This window comes from Boleophthalmus pectinirostris, unplaced genomic scaffold (assembly GCF_026225935.1).
Source record: "Boleophthalmus pectinirostris isolate CB_2022bp ecotype Guang Dong unplaced genomic scaffold, ASM2622593v1 HiC_scaffold_9, whole genome shotgun sequence".
Taxonomy (NCBI): domain Eukaryota; kingdom Metazoa; phylum Chordata; class Actinopteri; order Gobiiformes; family Gobiidae; genus Boleophthalmus; species Boleophthalmus pectinirostris.
This window is the reverse complement of record NW_026571541.1, coordinates 16,604,571-16,628,182: the sequence shown is the minus strand read 5'-3', so window position 1 is coordinate 16,628,182 and position 23,612 is coordinate 16,604,571. Positions and strand designations below refer to the sequence as shown.

The 23,612-nt window shown below is 38.6% G+C and overlaps 1 protein-coding gene across 1 annotated transcript; it reads left to right on the top strand.

Moving 5' to 3' along the window:
* The first annotated feature begins 3,989 nt into the window (after positions 1 to 3,989).
* Positions 3,990 to 6,817, top strand: LOC110163535 (ras-related protein Rap-2b). Its single transcript, XM_020928498.2, has 2 exons — positions 3,990 to 5,172; positions 5,743 to 6,817. The coding sequence occupies exon 1, from the start codon at positions 4,581 to 4,583 to the stop codon at positions 5,130 to 5,132; it is 552 nt and encodes a 183-aa protein (XP_020784157.1). The 5' UTR covers positions 3,990 to 4,580; the 3' UTR covers positions 5,133 to 5,172; positions 5,743 to 6,817.
* Positions 6,818 to 23,612: the final 16,795 nt, after the last annotated feature.

Below are 23,612 nucleotides of genomic sequence, written 5' to 3'. Positions count from 1 at the left end.
GTAATACAGGAAGTGCCCCACTGTGTTTTAAACTCCGCACACTTTCACTAAAATCATTTGGATTCTTTCAGCCCTTGAATGGATAATCTCTTCTGAACTAAAGGTAAAATGTAGCTGTTAACTTGAAAACTACCGATTCATGACATCACAAGGTGGAACAGAGCATTTTGAGCTTTAGAGATATACAGATTAATATAAAGGATTACTCAAACATATGTGAATGAAACAAAAAACTAATCTAGAAATGTTTATGATGAGGTAACAACAGTATAACATGACTTAAAGCTCACAAGACTTAATAATGCGTAATATAAATAGATAGGGGAGATACCAGTCCCCTCACTTTTGTGCATTCATTCAACCCATCACTAGTATTTACATAAAGATAATTCAAACTGAACACCCAGCCCAGGTACACACACTATTGTTTAACGTGATCAGACTTTATATTTTAAGGCGCACATCTGCTGGAGGAGGATGCTTTTCTCCTCAGCTGCACACAGAGGAAGTGAGAATGTCAGGCGTCTCTGTGTGACACCCGCCTCGACCTTTAACCCCTGCAGTCGGCCGTACAGTGCTGTATGTATTATTAATATGGGCCAGATTCCACACATGAAAGGCTGCTTTGTGGGCTCCATGAAAGACCGAGTGTCCTCCCTGTGGCTCCCTTTCTCTCCGGATTTGGATTTTAGCATTTGGACTGATCTAACAAGTGTACTGAACAGTTTTCATTCATTTGTGACTATTGTCGAGCTCTGTCGCTATGTCAGCAGCAGAGAGTCTATCATTTGTATTCAAACTGTTGTACATTGTTCATTATTTAACGTGGAACAAGAATGTATTGTTGCCTATTGTCTAATTAACAATACACTGCTGTTGTTGGTCAAATAAATAATTCCCTATTTTAGTGTGATCTGTTGCTGTATCCTGTGTTGTTAAGTTGCACAAATAAACAAAGTGTGTGGTATCATTTCGACTGTCTATTCTCATTTCTGCTACTGCAGTGTAAAATACCACAGAAAGTAGCTTCTCTCACCTCAATGAAAGTCTCTGCCTTCTAAATGTCCTCATCGACCACAGACTGTATGCCGCCGTCTGACAACTGGGATGAAAGCAGACTGCCCTCTGGTGGACAAAAAACTCAAGTGCAATACAACAATAAAATAATATATAAAACTAATGATACATCTATTTGTTGAAATTTAGTTGAATATTTTTGCTAAATATTTAGAAAAAAAAAATCATGAACATTTTATAGGAAGAACAGAGAGTATTTCAGTTGTCATAGAAATTTTTTCTAATGCAATTTCCAACATAAAGGGTGCTAGACTATGAAAATGTAAAGGCTGTTGAAGTTTTTTAGCTACATCTTAAAACTCCAGTAAAAATAAATACACTCATATAACCTTTAGCTTAGTACATAATTTTGAAAGAACTTTCTTTCTCCTCTATCCCCAAAGTTCAGTAAGACAAGCTATTAATGTTATAATGCACACATCAGCAAAAGATTTAAAAGAAGTGAACTCCAGACCTACTAAATGTTGTTTGAGAGAGGTGTGTCTGCCTGTATAATCACAAGGTTACAGATATCAGCAGCATTAATTAGTCAGTGTTTCCAGACTTCTTCACTAGTCTGATGTTGCTCTCATGGCAGCCCCAGTGTGATTTACACTCTCAGCTCTTCTTATTGTTCTAAAGGGATTGCTCTGGGACAGGCCTTAAGATATTTAAGGTGACCTAATTGGAGCATGCTGTGTTTGATATGAGACACAAGTGGTATTAAGAGTTATACCAAGCTACACCAAACTCTTGGGAGATCTACAAGAACAACTTTAACTTTTAATTTAAAGTTTTCAGTTCAGTTCATTTCATTGAGCAAGTATTGGTGTTTGTTATTTTAGTGGAATAAACACCACAAAAATAATACTTAACTTGGGTATAAGTCTGCTCCTTCAAGTGTCAGTTATTGAGTAAACAACAATATGCGTATAATCCAGTTTTGTAATATTGTCCTGTCATTGAGGTAACTATTAAAATGGGTCTACATCTACACTTTATCATTAATGCAAAAGATGCCATCTTAGGGATCAGTGCATACTGTTGTTGTGTCTTTGGGCCAGAAACATTACCTTGCTTGTATGAATGTAATATGTGCATGAGTGATTAGTTATAGACAGCTATATTGATGGTGCAGATTGGCAGGCTCACTTCTGACAGTCTACAGGGCAGTCTCTGGGAATGTGGAATGAATGAATAAAACATTATAAAGTAACTTGAGAGTATTGTGAAAGGAGCTATACATCCAAGGCAAAGTTATTAATATATTAACATTAGTGCCATTTTGACAGAAAAAGAATAAAGTCATAAGTAAGATAAAACCACAATCAGATCTTACTGGATCATTAATTACATGTCAGCATATTAACAATATAATATAAAGTTATCATAGTCACCAGTTAGTTAATCAGCACCCTATGACTTAGACTTAGGACAAACTTTATTGATCCACAGGGAAACTATTTGAACACTAAATACATCACTATAAATATGAGAACAAAGAGCAAATATATAAATGGTAATACTAAACTCAAAATAAGTAGCAAAAATATCAAGACAACTTTATTTCTTCTGGCTGATTTTAATAGTATTCAATTAGCACCAGTAGTGTGTAAGTGAATCCAGTGCTAATTTTATGTGAGCCCTGACATAAACTGACCCATGAGGACAAGTAGCTAATTATCACTGAAGTGGTAGCAGTGACCTCTGTGTTTCCTGACATGACAGACTGGTTGCTGCTTTAGAGTGATCCTTCTCACACATTTGACAATCCGCATCATTACAAGGCCCTGCATCGCATTACTATGACTCCCTACGGAGAGTGCAGTGGTGAAGCAGCCTGTTGTTGCTCTAATGGGATTTGGGGAGGGGCTGGCTCTGGGGCACTTGTAAAAAGGCCCACATGACAATCCACATACCTCAGCCACTCTCACCTCAAACCAACTTTACACGTTGCTTCAAAGCATTTAGCATCAAGCTGAATGTGCCGATGCCTTTACAAGTGAGGTGTAAAGAGTCTCATTTCAAAGGGGATATGTCATACATTGGGATACATTGTAATGGCCCTCTGACCATGTAAGCCTGAGTTGCTAGCTGGTGATGTGTGGATGAATTAAAAATGTATTGATCAAGCAGAAATACTAAGTCATCCCTGGAGGTGGTGAGGTCACAACTGCATGGTTTCAATCATCTCAAGCCACTGCTGAAAGTTATTGATTTCAAGCAATGGCAATTTCACAATATACACACAGGGAAGAGGTTCTGACACCATAATTTATGCTATCTTGAATGACAGTGTATAAAGTTCATTGACAGAAAGGAAAAACAATAGGCTATCATGTGTATGCAACTTTTGCTCAAAAAAGCATTTTGGACTAGCTACAAAACTGGGGATGGTTACGATTGTATCTTACTGTGGCCAAAAACAAACAAATAAACAAACAAACAAACTCAACACAATTAAATGACTGATTGATGTAAGCAATAGGCACTTGCTTTTTATGATAGGCCTACTGTTTTCTATCTAGTTCACACAAGGGTATATTACACAGCTCTTTTTGCTGCACTTCAACTCATATCAGTAAACTAAAATAATAAAAACATTGTGTTGTTTAATCTAAATTATTTTGAAGGCCTACTTTATTGTCATAGCCTGTTGTAAAGTGCAAGATACTGATACTGCATTCAGATAGTCTAAGTAAGCATTATCAACAAACTATCTGTGTTAAGCAATATATTACCACATGACTTCCTAGTGTGTCAGAGTGACTCAAGCTGTAGTAAGCCAAGGATCAGAGATGTCGAAACTTAAGGTGTGGCAGCTCTGAGTGGCTCTCAGACTGACTGTACGAAAGAAGCTGCACTGCGCCTTTAACAAGCCAACGCACGGCAGTATTTATGGCGTGACGTGAGACGTAGGCTGCGTGGAGAGTGTGGGCAGGAAACGCTCCGTGTATTTTTGAGCGGCTGCAAGTTATTTGAACTTAATGCGCGTAAAACGGAAGTCTGGGAAGTGTGTAATGAAAAAAGGCTGTCACGACACGCTAACTCTACTGCTTAAAGCAGACCAGGGGATCAGAGTAATGCAGTTGGTGGCACAGAGTGTGGATACAAATTGTCTATGCTAATTTGTCCTTTAGTACACATTTTATAAAAGCCAAAATAAAGTCGCTTTTATTTTGAAAGGGGAAGTGCACGTTGTTTCTCGTTTCCGCTTGACTTCGGCTCAGAGAACAGGGAGCGCACGGTGGCTACTTGAACGAAAACGGGGGAAGCTGCTCCAAGAACCAGCTGAGCTATCGAAGCGGACCCAACATGCCACAAAACAGAGGCTGAATGCGGCTCCAAACACGGTGATCATCCCGTAAACTTCGATACCGGACGACCACGCCCCAGGTTCGCCGACCGGAGCTTGTTAAAAGTGCGGGCTGAAGCGCAACAGTGAACGGGAGAGCCAGCTGGGCGGCTAGCGGGGCTTGCAGCGGAGAGGAAGCAGGACTGGGTTTGGGTAACTGTTTTGAACCATGAGGGAGTACAAAGTCGTGGTTCTTGGCTCGGGGGGAGTCGGCAAATCCGCGCTCACCGTCCAGTTTGTGACCGGTTCTTTCATCGAGAAGTACGACCCCACGATAGAGGATTTCTATAGGAAAGAGATTGAGGTGGACTCTTCTCCCTCTGTGCTGGAGATCCTGGACACGGCAGGGACCGAGCAATTCGCATCTATGCGGGACTTGTACATTAAAAACGGCCAGGGATTCATTTTGGTTTACAGCTTGGTCAATCAACAGAGCTTTCAGGATATCAAACCGATGCGGGATCAGATAATACGCGTGAAAAGGTACGAGAGGGTGCCCATGATCCTGGTTGGAAACAAAGTGGACCTAGAGGGGGAGAGGGAGGTGTCGTCCGGTGAGGGGAAGGCACTGGCGGACGACTGGAATTGCCCGTTCATGGAAACTTCAGCCAAAAACAAGACCTCTGTAGATGAACTATTCGCTGAAATTGTGCGACAGATGAACTATGCTTCAACACCAAATGGCGACGATCAGTGTTGTTCTTCTTGTGTCATTCTCTAAGAGCAAGGGCAACCATGAAGTGTTGGTTAAAATTGCAATGGTAAGTTTAAGACACACTCAGTGCTTTATTACGCATGCCATGGGGTGTTTGCTTTCCAAACTACTAAGGCGCACCCCGTTTTGCATTCTACTTGAGTTCAGTACTTCTTAGTCCCTTTTTGTTCCTGTAAGCTCAGTGTTAAGTTAACAGTAGCAGGCTTTGTAGCTATTGTTTGGCTAACACTTTGGGGAAGTCATTCACTGACTCATTTGGGGAACTGGAAGAGCTAGCTAAGGGTTTGAGTTTTAGATTATGGCACGTTTAGTTGTATGCTGGCATAAAGTTGCTGGACAAGTTGTTAGGGGAATTCCTCTTAAGCTATTTGACCTAGATAAACTCAGCTCAGAGTAAGGTTTATTGCCATTGTCAGTTAACAAAATTTACAAACTAGGAATGTGCCTTGACTACATGGTGCAACATAAAACAATGAATAATAACAGTAAAAATAGAAAAAATATGGCAAAATATAAAGCATGAACAGAAAAAGAGGAATACAAATTTTGAAAGCACTATTTTCTGTAGTTCTGATCATTTATAACACTTTCTGTTTTTGTTTTGTGTTTGTGACAGTGTCTTGCACCAAGTGTGTACTGTTGAGCTCTTCTGTGCGTCTCGCCCTGGCCTTTGAGGAAAATGAACACAGGAATGCCACAGGGGGACGGGGAGAGGAGGAGGGGCTGCTGAAGAGGGAGGAATCCTGCTGGCTTGTAATATCTGCACGATCAGTGTCCACAAGTGATGTCAGCGAAGCCAGTGTTTCAGCTGCAGTTTCTTCAAGCCAACTGTTCTTGCAAATGGATCTAAGCCGTTTTTATGGGAATAATTAAGAAGAGCCACATTTATAGACACTCATGGATATTTGTGTATAAGAGTCAAAGAGTTTATTTTGTTAATTAACTGCACAATAGGGTAAAAGAATGAACAAACTAGTCAACTATACCCAGAAAAAGCAATGCTTTGCAAAATACTCCAAAATGAGCCCTTCTCTTTCCCAAAGTCAAAAAGACACTTAACTACTGGTTGAGTATTGACGAGTGCCACTTTTTCCTTCATCACTTCTACAGTGCGTGAGAGGACCTTAACTGACATGACACGAGGACCCAATGGCCCTTGTGTCCAGTGCCTTCCCAAAACAAATCAGCTGTTTCGAATCTAGTGCCAACCTGTCACCAAAAGAACCCTTGACTTGGCAATCCACTAACTCAAACGTCATCAAGCCACCATAGGCTTAATTGTTCTGGAATCTGTGGTTTTCTGTATGTTTTACAATGGTCAGGTGCTCATTTGCGTTGTCTGTTTATTGTAAGAACAAATATCTATTTTAGATGCACAGGTACTGGAGACCTATTATAGCACCAAACCGCTTCACTTCCAGACCAGCCTAAAATCAAAGGAATTCTTTGTTTTGTTTGATTTAGTTTTTTCAACCAGAAATGTGATGATGATGATGATGATGATGATGTAATGTTGACACAATTAACCAGATTGTAAGATTTTATTTCAGAGCTGCCATTGAATTATGGGGCTGTCTGTTTTAAAGACTAGACTTTTAATACAAATTGCATTTTTAACAAAAGAAACCAGATTCTGTGTTTTGTTTACCTTTTACTTGTTAGTAAATAAAATATTTATCAAATCAGGTAAACATTCAGGACAAATGTGTGTTCAACCACTTGTCACCTAGGTAAAGATTACAGTTTATTTTTTAGGTGCAGTTTTTCAAGTGACAGAGACACAAAATTGATTTTAATAGCCAATTAAAACTCCCAAAATCATGTGTGCTATATTGGTCACCAAAACATTTCTGTCATTCTTTTAGATTTTTAAACATTTAGCATCTCACTATGATAGTGGTGTAGGAAACACGGTTTGTATTCAAGCCTGACCTCTTTGAATACAATTTTTAAAATGGCATTGTTTCTAAAAATCTGTTTGAATAGGTGATTGTATTTACATTTCATAATGGTTCTAAAATGATGCTAGGCTTTGCAGATTCATGTCTCTATTGGCTGTGTGGGTGTCTTGGAGTTCCAGTCCTGAGTGCACACTGAGTGGGTGTATAGGTGTAATGTGGAGCAGTCAGTATGAAAGAGCAGGGCTAACTCGGTCTACTGTTTACCTTTAGGCATTACTATGGTCTGTTGGGCCGTTCCACTGCAGTTTGACTTCAGGGGACTCAAGTAAACAAATACAGGCATATAGACTATAGTGCAACTGTGTGTTTAGGAGCCTTCATTATTTGTTTCTGTTAATCTGTTAGTTGAGTTTGTTGTTTATAGCTATGCAGTTGTTGGTGCAGTAGGACTCTGTTCATTTTTTCACTATATTTTTTTAACATTTTACTTAAGCTGATATTGTTACTTAATGGGCCCATATTATGCTATTTTCTGATCTATGGTAGGATGTTGTTTCCTCGTCACAACATACCTGGTGTTGTGCTTTGTTCCATTCAAATGTTTAACACACAAATCCAAATATTTAGGATGAGTTCTTCTCTCACAAAATGCTCTGTTCTACCTTGTGATGCCATTTGGCAGTACAGTGTTTTTAAACATCATACCCCCTTCACTAGCATGAAATTGCCAATCTACTGAAGTTAAGGTAAAAGGTAGCTGTTAAGTTGAAAACTACCACTAAATGTCATCACAAGGTGGAACGAAGCATTTTGAGCTTTTAAGACATAGACTAATAATAAAAGGTTACTCAAACATGGGTGAATGAAACAAAACAGAATTCCAGGAGTAAATTATGTGGAATATAGGACTTTTAAAGAGATGATCTTTCATGTTGAAATGTAATAGTTTTGACAATACTGCTTTCACTATAGCTACTTAATCAATATAGTGTCAACTATTTTACTGTTTTTAGTCTTCTGTATCTTTACTGGCATACTTGCAAAAACAGGTTGGGTCCCTCTAACTGTTTTTGACTGAGGAAACCTCTGTAGAGATAGGATTGAGCTGAAGGTGACTGAGAGGTAGAGCTCCTTTACAGTTATGCTCCATACTGTAAATGTACCCCGGAGTGGAGGTATTGCACTACCTCCATCTCTTGCCCCGGTATAAACATCTGATAGCTGAAGAATTTGCCCTTTGGAAAGGAAGGGGCTCTGCTGAGTTCCTGTTTCTTTAATCTATCTTTCCTCAGAGCAAGAAGGTGAAAGTTTCATTTCCTCACACTTTTTCACCACCTCAGCACAAATTCAAGTACCGTAATTCCTTTTCAACATGACCATTTGTTTTTAGTGAATAAAGTCAGTAAAAGTTTCCAAAGAGGTATGTTAAATTTACAGATAGTGTAGCCTGACAGTGATGGTGGGTCATGGGAGATGGTCATGTGATGCGGTTTCTATGGATGAGGGGGGTTGGGTAGTGGTATGGCGGCTGTGGGTGGCCTTGTGACCTGTGGCAGTGTCAGTTCAGTCATTGTTGCACTGATGACAGTAATAGAGAGAGGTGTCAGTGTGTTTGATCAGGTTTCTTATTCAGAAGTATACTGTATACATCCCTGATTGTGTTTGGCCTCATTAAGCTTGGGTCCTAATTTAGACATAGAATTCTCATTTGTGTAAAACATTAGATACGACTTTACAAGACTGTACAGATGTGACTTGCATTTGGAAGCAGTTGTTGTCACAGGAAGTGGTGCAAGGAGCCAGAGAGAGGGGGTGGTGCGTTTGCATTTTTTTTTTACATGGACTTAATCACTATATAGGCTCCTCAGTGAATTACAGGCTTCTCTTCTCTCTAGCGTCATCATGCTATTTTAGTGGCTCGGCTATATTCAAAAGAGTGGTTTCTGATTCTTCTAGGCCAATCCAGAAAACTGTTTGTAAGCAGTCTATTCTAATGCATCCACCATTTTTCATTTTCTTTACCTTATTTGACTCCTTTCTACTACTGGCATGTGTGTGAAATTCCCACACAGCATTGATTGGTTCTTATTTACGTTTTGTTGTCGTTGTCTTTTGAGGTGGACGTCGCCATAACAACCAGTGGTTCCATGTTTGTTTGGCCCTTTGCAGGCTGAATAAGCTTTGTTTTTCCGTCTTTTTCACTCAATTGTATACATGCACCTCAGTTAAGCCCCTTTACACCATGTAGTTTAGATTCCACGTGCATTCCAACACCAAAACTAACACTATGATATAACAACATGGCCAAGTTATTTATACCTGTGAGTATTATGCATGTGCACAGCAAGATAGGAAACACTTTGTATTTGTGTAAAAAAAAACTAAACAAAACTGGTAGATGCATCATAATCAATGTTCTCAAAAGTAACTGATGACATGCTAACCAACCCATTGTAATGTGTCAGCAAGAACAAAATGTAGTCCGGTAGATGGATAAAATATATATATATTTTTTTACAAAATTGCTTTACAAAATTTTCACACGCAGTGTAATGATGCAAATTGCAGTCACAACACTGAGATGAACAAAAGTTCAGTTGTATTGTCAAGTTTTAATAATCTAATATTGAAAACATCTTGTTATATCTAAAGCAAATTATTGACATTAGCTTTCATTGGTGCTGCTTTAGCTGGTAAATAAATTGAGGAGTGGCTTTCACAAAGCTGCTGCTGAGCTGGGAATGCCCCAAGATTCCTTCCATTCCGACCATTCCCTGCACTGTAATGTCTGGACATGTCTAAATGCTGCAATAGAGCCATACAGGAGAGCATGATGCCCGGTGAAACCCCTTGGACTAAGGACATCTCTAACCCCATGCATATCCTAAAATTACATTCTTGTGTCTTATTTCCAGTAAAAATCTGAAAATTAGAATAATCAGATAACCCAGTTATTAGATCTGTTTTTGATGTGTGTTGCGTGCACAGTCTGATCATCAAAAACATGTGATGACATGGGTCAGTTAATCAGTGGGTTTCTAGAGTAAATGTATTTGGAAAATAAACCAAGGACAGTTTTTGAAATCTACAATTTTCTGCATAATCTTCCTTGTCAAAATCTGTACAGGTGAGATCAGTCAGAAAGAACTCACATCACATGAAAGAATAACTGTTTACATGCCATTTTAATAATGTAGTAACTCCAGAAATCAGAGGACCAGATTGAACTTTTGTTGCCATCTTTAGAAAATCCTCACACAGTTGTCTATCTTTGCTCTGAGCCTTACCATGATACAGAAAGTAGGCCATATAAGCCTGACAGACAAGACCCGCCGCTAAGGGCCAAAGCTTTAGTTTCTTGGTTGTACTATGGATCAGAATTGCTCAAGGACACAATTTGTAATTGAGCTTTATTACAATCAGTGATTAAATTATGAGGAGAGAAATCAGGTCATGGGCTGTGCAGAGCAATGTAATATTATGAAGTCAAAGATTAATGCCTTAAGCTGCTTGAATAAGTGGGCTAATTCAACAGGTATCCAGACCTTTATTAACATGGGTGCTGGGTGAGTCAGAGCTGCTGCTGCTCTATGGCATGCTTTATTATGAAGCTGTCAGACCTGGGTGTGGTCTAAAAAGACAAGCTCACCCTAATATCAAAGCACCAGTTACTTCATGCTGCTTCTGCTGAATACCAACATATATTAGGGTTGCAATGATTAATCAGAATAAATTTGACTACTACTTTGTTTTACTATTTTAATAATTGTTCATCATTATCTGGACTATAAAGACTCAAAAACACATAAAACAGAGATGTTTTATAACAAAGACAGCAGCATTAAAATGTCAAAATGGCGGAAACTTAATTTAATTCATAAACATTCTCTATCTCATAGCCTTCAGAAATCATATTTTTGTCTTTAAATTGGTAAAAGATATTTAAAAAGCATCAACTAAATAACTGTTTCACAAGTTGACAAGATTCGTGACTAGTCGACTATAGAATAGGTTAGTTGCAGCCCTAATATATGCCAATACCTATTGTGAATGTGTTATAAATACAATTTCCTATGTCCTAAATGTACTCCAAAAATGTATTATGATAATCATCAAATTTCTTGGCTCAGGTGCCTCAGTGTTTCAGCTTGCAGATAATTCCACACACCGTGTTAAATTTAAATTAGTATACATATTGCCTGTCCAAGTGGTGCTGTCATTATTTTATGTTATACTAATATTAAAAATATTTCTAACCATTTGATTTCTAATACTGTACTCTGGCTTAGTTCTATGTGAGAACACATCAACACTTTCTTATATAACCTTCTGACACATTGTCCAATCACATTCTTTTTCAGATGTGGTCTTGATACAGCAGTGAGTGGTTGTGCCCTCCTTTGGGGCCTTGATCTGCAGGTCATACGACTGCATCCCTTCACCCCTTGGCGTTATCTTCTTGTCACCGCATTCACTTTAACATTCTGACTATAACCAGCCATGACATCCACGACCTTCCTCCCCCATTTGCAATCCCCATCTATACTTCTATTGGATCATCTTTTCCCTTCCTCTTCTCCTGAGGTTCCCTGGCCTCGCACCATCACTATTGACTACATGTTCTTATCTCCTGTCACACCTTTCTCCCATTGGGATTACTTCTATTTTCTGCTGTTTCCATGGAAAGAAAGAGACATGTGTCAGTTTTTCTCCTAGCACATATTTTACAGTGCTGCTATTTTCTGGAATAGAAAGGCCTACGTTTTATGCATGTTGTATTATAATTATAGAACTACTACTACTACTATACTACTTTGTATTTGTTCTCATATTGACTACAACGTTGTGTGTTCAAATATTATTGACCTTTTGACTCAAACACCACTACTGTATTGCTCAATTTTAGTCACTCAAATGTGCACTATTCATACTTTTCTTAGATCTCCGTTATGATGCTGGTACCTAACCCTGAATGCCAAAGTATCATTCTCACACACCAGTAGTACTGCGACCGGAAATGAGCCAGTTCACAAAGGAAACAATATTTATAACATGACTCATAAAAAATGTGACTGTATGACTCAGGTCAAATTGAAACATTCTGAAATATGTTCATCACTGATAGTGTTCTTTGTCCGGGCTCACTGAACACATGTTGTGGTCATGTTAAGTTTATGCTCTATAGATATGATCTGTATGTGGACCAGTGCTTTGGGAATGCAGGTTTAGCATATGTCTGAGGATATTGCTCATATCCTGCAGAGCTATGGAAGAGGAAGTCTTGTATGACACTGGGATTCTCCAGTGTCTCTACTGACCCATATTCTCTCATGGAATACTGAAACACACACACACAAATCTGGTTCATTCATGTATTTACTCATCAAATAAACATCCACTCCCTCTATTTAAGGTCAACCGGTAGTGCCAGTATGCATTATGCTGCCTGAGCTATAAGGGCTGTCCAAAGGGCAAAAGGGTTGGGGAATCCAGATATTCTGGTGAATCAGTGCTTACAGGGCAGGCTAAAGGCTGTAAGGAACATTTTTTAGAAAACAGCATTTAACCTCCTCTCACCGTGGAGTCTTTCACTCTGGTGTCCCGTATCACACAGCACCTGCATGTGCCTCATTTATGTGTGATTCCACACATTGTGTTCCAATGAAACACCACCTATTCTGTGGAATACAAACAGCACACATAATTGTTTAGAAGGCATAGTGGTGTTAACCATGATGTGTGTCACAGGGTCACATGGTCATGTGATGAGACTGAATGGTGCATAATGATGACAGGAAGGATGGGTGTGTCCAAGTTAAGACTTCCTGTTGCAGTATGAATCTGTGGGCATCTGTGTCATTTCTCTCTCTGGTCCTCTTGAAATCAAAATAAGTTTATCTTTTGTGAAATCTGTCTAGGCCAAAGAAGGAGCTAAGGTTGCAGGATAGGTGAGGCATTTTGGATGGCCAGTTGGATTCTAATCAATTGTAAGCCTACTATCTGCTAAAATTGTCATATTGTTTATTTTATTATGGATAAATATATCCATCTCACAATAATTCCATTGACCTACAAGAATACTGAACCAAATGTGTTACAAATCCTCCTAAAGAAACAACAAATCACTGTTAACAATTGTGAGACCCATAATAATCCTTGTAAAGGCCAGACTTGAGATGATGGAAAAGTGGAATAAACTGGGATGACACCAGAAGGGAGGCGACGCTGCGGGTCTCCAATTTAGGCTAATGCCATTAGTGACACAGCGCCTCAGATCATATGACATGGGCTCATTACTGCTACTCAGTTACACACACATGCACACACATTCCAGCACAAACTCCATATTCAACATAAACATTTCCATTGATTCCACCATTCATAAAACATTTGTGAGATAACACAGTCTATTTGAATGCTTCTATCAAACTGCTTGTATTCACTCTCTGGAGCTTGGGTCTAGCCTCGAGGTCTTCTTCCCTCTCAGGGTGTAAACCTCCACACCATATGGGCACAGGGGGCTTAACAGACCTACGGCCAGCCCCCCTCTGAGGCCTGCTGTTTGAGGGAAACTCCAGGGGCAACCTACCATTTTTTCAGCTGCTCTAACTTCCTGTTTCAAAGAAACAAAAATCACAATGCGTTATTATTTTTAGCACATTTTGGTTCAGCTATGGTAAATCACTTTCACTGACAAACTCAGAAAACATCTCCTTTAAGTCTGACAAACACTCTAATTTTAGTGTTAATAGGTTCAGATTTAAACTTTAGCTGCCAACTTTTAACACTTTTTCTCAGAAAACATTGCACAATCCATGAGTTTCAGAATGATAATCTTTTGAACAGGAAAAGTCATTAAAATGTTGCTTATAACAGAAAGAAGACAACCTTGAATAAAGCTTGTTGAATTGAAATGTTTGTTTTTTGTTTTTAAGAATTACACAGTAATAAATGAGATTATAGATAGGTACAGCAAACTTGCCACACATGTGCTTTGTCAACATAAAGGATATAAGTCAAGAACATTAGAAACTGTGACAATGTTACACTTGGAAATTTGTATTTTGGAAATAGTACATAATATATGTTATACTAAACAATAAACTCATTGTAGAAACTCCAAGAATGCATACATTTAAGTCAGGCAGGTACACTCCCCTCTGTGTCTCAATACCTCAGATGTTACATCTCCTGTCTGCGTCCTCATATGAGCCAAGATCTCTTTGTTTGTGTTGTTTGAGAAATATTTCCTTTGTGGACCATATGGTGCACTGTTGCCTGCTGGGCAAAGATAAATCCCACAAGCAAAGACAGCGGAGACAGCAGACCCTCGCTCCGCACAATTAGCCGTGCCTCATGCATCACGAATGGGGAGAGAGCTTGTAATTAGTCTGTACCTCAGCGTATGTTGTTGTGGAACAGTGGAACCCAACAGGCCTGTCTCCAGTTCATCTGTCATTCTCAGAGCTTGTCCCTCATTCCCTGTACTCATTGGTCTCCACCTGCCTGCCTCTACTTGTCTGCATCATATGGTCATTGCACAGTCCAGAGCTCCACAGCCACCGGAGGGCCTGAGCTCTCCCACATACAAACCACAAGTCACACAATGCTTTATTGTACATGGTATGTTTACAGTATACTGTATATATATTATTACAGGATATATACAACTCTAGTAGTCAGAAGGTAAATGATTTTGTTTTTTTCCAATACATGGTAACAGTTAAGTATACATATATTACATATTAATAGATAGCTAATAGTAAAAAGCATAATAAATGCTTGCTTTCATCTTAGCTTTTAACTATTTTCTTCAAATTAAAGTAGTGGAGATTACAATAGATATTTTTATACCTACACTGAAATCAGTGTATTTCATTGTTTGATAATTACCAACTAATAGTTAAGTAACAGCTAATTAGCATAATGCTAAATACAAAAATTCCCATACAAATGACCACTTAGTTAGTGATTAATATGTGGTCCCTAAAGTGTCACCCAATACATAAATAATACCTTATTATTCTCTGTCTAAAAGCTATCTAGTTCACAGTTAACATGTTACGGTGAGAAAGCTTCTTCCCTCTTATGGTCTCTGCTTTTGTGGGATGGACTTGGTCGTACCTTGATAGACTGCACATCACTCACACCATGTCAATAATACAAAGTAACTGATGCAGGCACTGGTGCAGGGTATGATTGTAGCCCCAGGTTTTGTATTTTGTTGATATGAGATCTGAGAGAAGATCTGAAATGATTACTCCAATCTAATGGTCTATCACTCATATTTTATAAACCAATTCCCCAGCTCATATACAGTATTATTACCAGTACACACAGATCAATGGCTGCACCTTCACAGCACAGGGTGTACCACTAAAACTAACCTCTGTGTTGTTCTTTCTTTCTTTTTTAATAATGTGCTGCCAGGGATCATGAATCTTTGTTCCTGGCTCATTTCTTGACTGAATGCATTCCACACAAAAATCAATATTGCCTTTGTTTAAAGTGTAACTCAAAATTTTACAACAGCAACATAAACTGACATGACATTGCAGTGATACATTGGATTTGGAAAGTTGTACCGATATTATCTTATATTACACAAAATTGATTCTTGTGAGCTTAAAGCCATGTTTAAATGTTGTTACCTCATCAAAAACATGCCTGGAGTTGTGTTTTATTTCATTCACATATGTCTGAGTAACCCTTTATTATTAGTTTATCTACATCTCCAAAGCTCAAAATGCTCTGTTCCATCTTTCATGTCATGTAGGGTTGGTTTTCAACAGCTACCTTTTACCTTGTCTTTAGTAGAAAGTGGTAATTCCAGGGATGAATTTATCCAAATGATTCTAGTGAAGGTGTATGAAGTTTAAAAACACAGTGGAGCACTTCCTGAATCACCACATAACATCACAAGGTGTTTTTAGTTTGAGAGAAAAACTTTGCCTGAATATACAGGGTTTGTGTGTTAACTATGTGAAAATGAAACAAAACACAATTTCAGGTATGTTTTTGATGAATAAACAACGTTTTATCAGAAATAAATAAAATAAATAAAATACAAGCCCTTTAAAATGTAAGGTATAGTAGTCCATATTTCTCACTGTGCTGATCCAAGCCTGGATAAAAATTGCATTAGGGCTGTGTTTGTGAAGGAACAAGCTGCTTGAATAAGTACAGTATTGTATATTCTATTGTAAATATGTAGATTTAGAACAGATTTAGAGCAAATATTCACACAGGCCATCTGACAAGTTCAAAAACATGATTATCATACATCCTTATCTCCAATAGTCCTCCGTACTTCCTCTGAGCTGAATCTGGCTGTCAAGGATGAGACAGCTCAAACACTTTACCTACACTGGGTTAAACAATAAGACATGGTGCCTGTCACACAAATACAAACCTTGAACTGCCCCATATCAAAGACCCTTTCTCCGTCCTCCCCCACTACATCCAGTGCCACTGCGTCTGCTGTTCGCCCAGCGCTAACATGCATCAGGGTACAGCTGGGGGACAAATGAGCAGAGTCAGACCAAAACCAGGGTTATTGCAATCTGCTCTCTTAGTGCTGTTGTGTTCAAGTAGAAGGTTAAGGAGAAAACCTGCAGATGGGAGAGCGAGGGACAAAAGCATTTTATATCAAACTGAATTTCAGAGGTTGCAACTATGTAGACCCGTCGCCATGACAACCACACACTTTAACCAGCGTTTAATTGGCACTGTCTGCACTCGTCTGTTGTTTCTCCATCCCCGTACACTATATAATTTTGTTCTGATTTGTAGCTATTAAGCACCGGCTCAAACCTGCCTATGATTTATCACTATCATTTGCTCTGTAATGTAATACTACAACTACAAAGCTATAGGCCTATATGCAGACACTCATCTTACTTGCACTGTGCTTTTGAAACACACCAAAGATAAAGAGTGAGGGGCTAGGATTCACAAATATCATGTTCACTAAAGATGGTGTTGGTGAAGTTGGGGTAGCCTTTTTGGTTAGCCTAAGGGTATGGCAACTCAGCATGATATCGGTCAGCAAAGAACAATACAATATTTAATTATCAGCTTATTAAGTTATTGACTAATTGTTTGCATGTTAACTTAGAAGGAAAAACCTAGTCGACAATGTTCTGCTATAATACTACCACATTAGAAATTCAGAATTCTTTCTTTTGCTACTTAGTCTACAATTGGTAATAATATGACTATTGACTATCTGACACCAGCCAGTACAGATTGAACATCGATTGGTTGCTACATTTTTACTTATTTAGCCATTTTTTCTACTATTTTGATGATTCTATTTGCTCCTCTTTGTTGTGAAGAAATTGTGTATTGTGTTTTTTCAGCTAATGTGTCAAAGAAAAATTCCTCAAGGATGAATTTCATTGTGTAACATTTTGTCTAATATTACATATATTTGTACACTGTGACAGATTCTTACCAGCATGTGTAGAACAGCAAAAGTGAGAACAAATTGCTGATAAATAAGATAATGTTTGGCAAATAGCAGAGCTGTTTCCTAAGGTGGACCACTGTGGATGTGGCTCAGACTCCCCACTGCTTATTTGTCTATTTCCAGACAAACTGTAGGCGGTAAAGAGCGAGTATTTGAGTTGGGACAGGAGGGAGAGAGGGATGCTCTTAACTGTTGCACTGACAAAACATGAGAAAGAACGGGACAAAAGAATTAGCGGTTAAATGCTCAGATATACTGTATTTAAAGGTGTTCTATAATATTTCTAGTGGGGGTATACACCACCTCCTTATCTCCATGGAAATGTTAAAGCTTTTTCCTGAAATGTTCCACAGTATGGCATTAAATAGGGATGTAACAATAACTGAAATATCATGATATTGCACAGTCAAAAGTTTCACAATAATATCGTGGGCTGTCACAATATATCCTTCGCTTAAATGCATGGTTTTATAATAGAAACAACTTATAACCATAGGAAACTACATATCCCATAATTCATTTCAGTGCAGACAACATGAAGAGAAATGTTTTTTACTTGAATTCTTGGGATTATGACGATAATAATTCACACCAAAATCTTGTCAAGGTATTTTAAAAGCAAAAAAGTGTCCTATCTACAATTGCATCAGCCTCTTCAAAATACTGCAATAAATATCGTACCGCTAATACTGTTACATCCCTGGCATTAAACATGTCGATCTCCATGGAGACAAGAAAGTGACGCCACCATGCAAGCCAAATTAGTCAGGCAAACTAGTCAGATCTGTGGCGATGCGGCCCCACTCACAATAATAATTCATGTTCATCAAGGTATTTACAGGCAATAAAAACAGCTATACGATAAAGATGTCTGTGGTGACAAACAGGTGGTACTGTCGAAATGCCCTCCAGAAAAAAGTTCCATAGTGTAGCTTTTAATAATAATCTCATCATTTAGCAATAAGAGTACTACTTTAGATTTAGAGTAGACCTATATCTCCCACCTGTAGATTATTTCGTTAGATGTAGTATTCAAAAGTCTGAACAAACAAGTAGAAAATCTTTTATCAGAAGTGTGTTTTGATGTAAAAGAGGCCGACTCAGCTGTGCATTCTTGTGAAGTGAATTCATTGGCGTGTCTCCCGGGGCTCACACACACACCACACTGCTGCAGTATGTGTCTGTGCCTGCACTTGATAAGATAGGGTTGGGTTGCACAGCTTGCAGGCAGATTGCATTGTAGACGTTGTCAAGGAAAAAAAAAAAAATGGTTTAGTTGTTTTAAGCTGTGATTTTTAGTTATTCTAGAGACAATGTAGTTCAAATTAAAATCTGTTTTACTCTGGTTTGGGGTGCAGTTTGTTTAGTATTCTAACCTGATTTAGCCCTGACTTGGTTTGGTCCAGATTTTTGAATGGTTCATACTGATTTTGCCTAATTCTTTCTGACGCAAGCAAAAATCCTAAACCCACTGCAGATTCGGGCTCATTTGAATGCGTGTGCTCTCCTCCTATCAAAACGCTGACAAACTGTTTCCCAAATTCTCCCAGAGTGAACGCCTCTTCTATACCACACTGACTAAGACACTTGTGCTGTGTGGACTAAGGGTCACCCCCACCTCAGTAGGAGCACACAGAGAAGCCTCACTGTAAGGTCAAGCAGCAGGTCAGTGTATGCATTCTGCCACTTGGCCACCGGGGACAGTAGCGCCACTGTACTGCCAAGCGCCATTGTGTCCTGGTGAATGGAGGTCTGTCAGATGGACCGAGGCACATAAATCACATCTGTGTGTCTGTATTCATTCAGACTCTACATTTATTATTTATTATTAAGCTCATTATGGGAAGGCAGCAAACTATAAACTGTGTCTGAAAGTACACACTATTACTACAGTACGTTTGATTCTGAAAACTGTAACTCATACATGCATAATTTGTTAGGTCAGTTGGTTTGCCCATGTTATGTAGTGGTACTAACTTACTAACTAACTGGTGGAGGGAATACAACCTGCTTGTCTCCAAGGAGATGTTTTACTGCTTTACTGGTAGGGATTTAACAGTAACCAAAATATCGTGATATTGTATCATCAAAGTTCTTGAATCGAATTACAAGTCTCTTTGCTTAATTTAACACTTATGGTGCAGCAATAGCTAAAAAAAAAAAAGACAGTGGAAACTACATAGACCATGAACTTTTGCTCCATTTCAGTGCAGACTACATGAAGAAATAACTGTTCTAAGGACTTTAAAATCTTGACCGTGAGATGTATATCATGAAAATATCTGAGAGAGAAAGTACTGAGAGATTTGGATATCTTTACATCCCTAATCGTGAGCCTCCCCACCATACTGTAAGCTTTCCCACGATATCGCAATAAATATTATACCGTGACCCCATGCCACCAGGCCAAGTTAGGGGTCTGAGTACATATTTTTGAGCAATAAAAAGACCTTTAGTTGAATATTAGCTCTAAAACATCTCCATGCGGACAAGCAGCAAAAAAGTTACATAATGTACCTTTAACTCTCATAGATCACTTTGCCTTACCTCTACTTGCCTGTATTTCCACATAGCCTCAGCCCACCTAGATACATAGGGTTTATGACTGATCACGACTTGCACTTGACCGGTAACAGTGCGCCCCATGAGTCCAGTGACTGCTTTTATGTAAGTATATAACTGTGTATAACTCAGCTGGTGGTGCCATCATAAGAGTGCATTAATAGGCAGGGGTCATTGTCCTACAGCCCGTCTGGCAGCACAGCTTTCTCTCACTGTGCATCTCTTTACAGGCACCAACAGGAGGGGTTAGCACAGTATCCAGGCTGACTCACCGTGTGTGGGAGCTCAGAAAATAGACTGCTCCGAACCCTCTGGCGTTTTATTGCGTCTTGTATTGGAGAGAAAAAGTGAGTTACAAAAATAATGACATTGAGAATCTATTTAAGTAGATGCTTATCTCACTCTTATTGTTGTGTAGGTGTCTGATGTGTGAGCCTTTACATGGATCTTGTATCATAGATTATGCAGCACATTCAGTGGGGCTGATACGGGCTCATACCAGGCACAATGAACTGAAAGTATGGAAAGTGAAGCCATACTTGCAAAACTGTAAATACAACTGTAAAGAAGATATATAATCTTTTTTCAGGTATTTAGTCATAAAGTATAAGTACATGGATTCATTATTTTTACATTAAGTTCCTGTAAACTAAAATAATAAATGGCTTAATAAAAGAAACAGCTCAATAAACTTACTCTACAAAACTGCAGAAGTGAGAAGCCCACCTCCTCACAGCGGCATTCTGCTGCAGCAATTAGTAGATGTTTATGTGATTTTTATTCTTGAGTGTAATGACTATGGAGCAATTATAACCCCGCGTATTGCAATTGTAATGCAAGAAAATACAGGACTACATAAACATAAATTAATTGACTGAAAGTTATATTGGCCAAGAGGAAAAATATATGGTTAAACACTCATAAAAGTAATTTTACATAACGTGTCCCCTTGAAAAGTCATCATTTAAAATGACCAAAATAGTACCAAGATGAATATTTAAAAATATTTTTACATCTTCCCCATTTAGAAATGTTTTTTCTCATTACAGAGTCTACACTGACTCACACTGCAAGAGCAGTTTTGGCTTGATGAATTGGCCTTTTTGCACACCATGTGGATGATGTCATGCTGCAGAGGATTGGGTCACTGTCTGAACTACCTGCTCTATGTGTTCTGTGCTCGTGCAGTGTCATAGTGAGGTCATGTTATGGCTTAAATCAGGCTATGGTGAATGGCTTTTCCAGTATGGTGCCTCTTCATAACATCTCATTGACTCTGGTCCCACAGGATTCCCCCACACAATCCCAATTGTAGAGCTAGCAATATTTCCACTTTGTTACATTCTGTGCTGAGCTGGGTTTGATAATGTCACTGCTGCAGATGTTGTTTGCACTAATTCACATTCAGAGGATGCATATGTGGCAAAACAGCTTGAAATAAGCTAAAAAAAAATACATATATATAGTTTGTTGATAAATATATAGAAATGTAAGAGAGAATACAGGTTTGACAGTGCTGAGCATAAGCTGTCACTCACTGAGATTTGTTTTACAGAGAGAAAGGTGGATTTATGGCAGGCTGTGAAGTGTGGGTGGGGAGACAGACAGTGATCTGTCCCAGAGCATGTTTGAGTGACAACCAATGTCAGTGTATGTCTGACTGAAATAGAGATTTAGTGAGGGGTTTCACAAACAGGAGAAGTCAATATACATACAATATATATACAAAATATATTTTAAGTCTGACTATAAATTCATACACCATGCCAAATAATAAAAAATAGATATCAATAATGATGGAGATGATTTGAAACAAACAAACACATTTTTTTTTTTTTTTAAATTGCATGATAACTAACTTTCTGAATGCAGATACACTATTGTGCACTCTTTTTGTGTAATACATGAAAGTATCTGTCATTACAATTTCTCAATAAAGTGCCTTACAGGACCCTATCCAGTATCTTTAAATGTGATAATTTAAGGTTGTCACTCTAAATGGAAGCTTTATTTCTAATGTGTCATGGGAGAGTCGTTAAATGACTCAGTCCTGCACCATAGGGTAAGTTGTGTGCCTATTGTGTGTGAATGAAGAGCCCTGGGACCAGTGTTGTAGTTAGAGGAGTCTCCAGGGGTTAGCATTTATTCCTAATTAATGATAACATGGTGCAAATATGTCTCAACACAGCCATGTCAAGAGTAGAATAGACATAGACAAACAGGGAAAATCTTTAGATCTTTGTGACAATAAAGTTTAATTTTACAGTCTCTCATTCATCCAAATAGTCAGTGTTGAGTATTACACAATGACAGACTTAAAAAGTCATGAAGCCCAGCATGAATACATGAATTCACATAGCCCTAACGATCCACCCAATCTGTTTATATACAAAATTGCAAACATCTTATGGCTTGCCTAAACAGTTTCCTGACATGTGTGAGCATGTTCTAGGTTCATAATAAGACTGTTTAACTGACTAGAGATAAGGCACAATGATCTGACGGCATAAAAGTCAGTTATGCTTTAAACCACAGGATTTGCAAAGGCCATAAAGTTGGGATCTTAGCTTTGAGGTTACATTAAAGCTGCATTGTGTAACTTTTTTTGGTCAGATCTGTGGAGAGGTAACCTCACTAGGTATTTTTAAGATATAAACCACTTGTAATTTAATAAATGTAAGGTAGAGCTGTGCAATTGTCATGTGGAACATTCCAGACAGATCAATGACATATCCACAGAAACAAGAAAGTGATGGAGCCCCAGTCAAAAAGTTACATAGTGCACTACTAATGTATCTCCTCTCACTCCTTTAATGCCATTTCTGAGTGAAAAGGCGAAGCCAGTGTTAATATGCAAATCACTGCACACTGGGAGGCAGACTCTGTGGCAACCACTCAAGGAAAAGGCTAAGTTTGAACAGTCCAATTTGGTTAAAAAAGTGGTTTTATCTGAAATTCTGGAGTTCAACTCATTGTGTCATGCTACAGTTATGTTTCATTTGAGAGCTTATTTTGTCATTGTTTTAGACACATTCACATCTACACACAAAGAGCTGACAATGAACAAACAACAAAATACAAGGGGAAATTCCCACAGGCGCCCAACAGAATAGGCTGGTTTTGGATAGGCATAATGTGTGTGCATGTTCAGTCACACATTTCACTTTCACTGAATGGAGGGCCTGGCTAAGCACTCATTTGTGGTGTTTGTGGGTGCAGTTGATTGGAGAGGGGGCACTGACGACAAACTGGATCAGAATGAGTCAGGAGCCCTGGAGGAAATGGTGGGGGCGTTTGACAAACACAAAAACACAAGAAGATTACCCTTTTCAGCTCATTTCAAAATGCTATTACATAAGTATCCCCATTTCCTCCCTATAACCATAAATATCTTTTCAGGAATTTCACCTACAGCTTTTTAGTAGATTCACCTCCCCACAAACTGCACTTGTTGCCAGTATCACAACTGAAGCAGTAATGTTGCAGTTATAGGCAGAAGAAACATCACCATTTTACGATTGTTCATGATTATCAAGTAGTAGTAACATTGTG

Coding starts and splice junctions, on each gene's coding strand:
- LOC110163535 (XM_020928498.2), top strand. CDS start 4,581: ATGAGGGAGTACAAAGTCGTGGTTCTTGGCTCGGGGGGAGTCGGCAAA.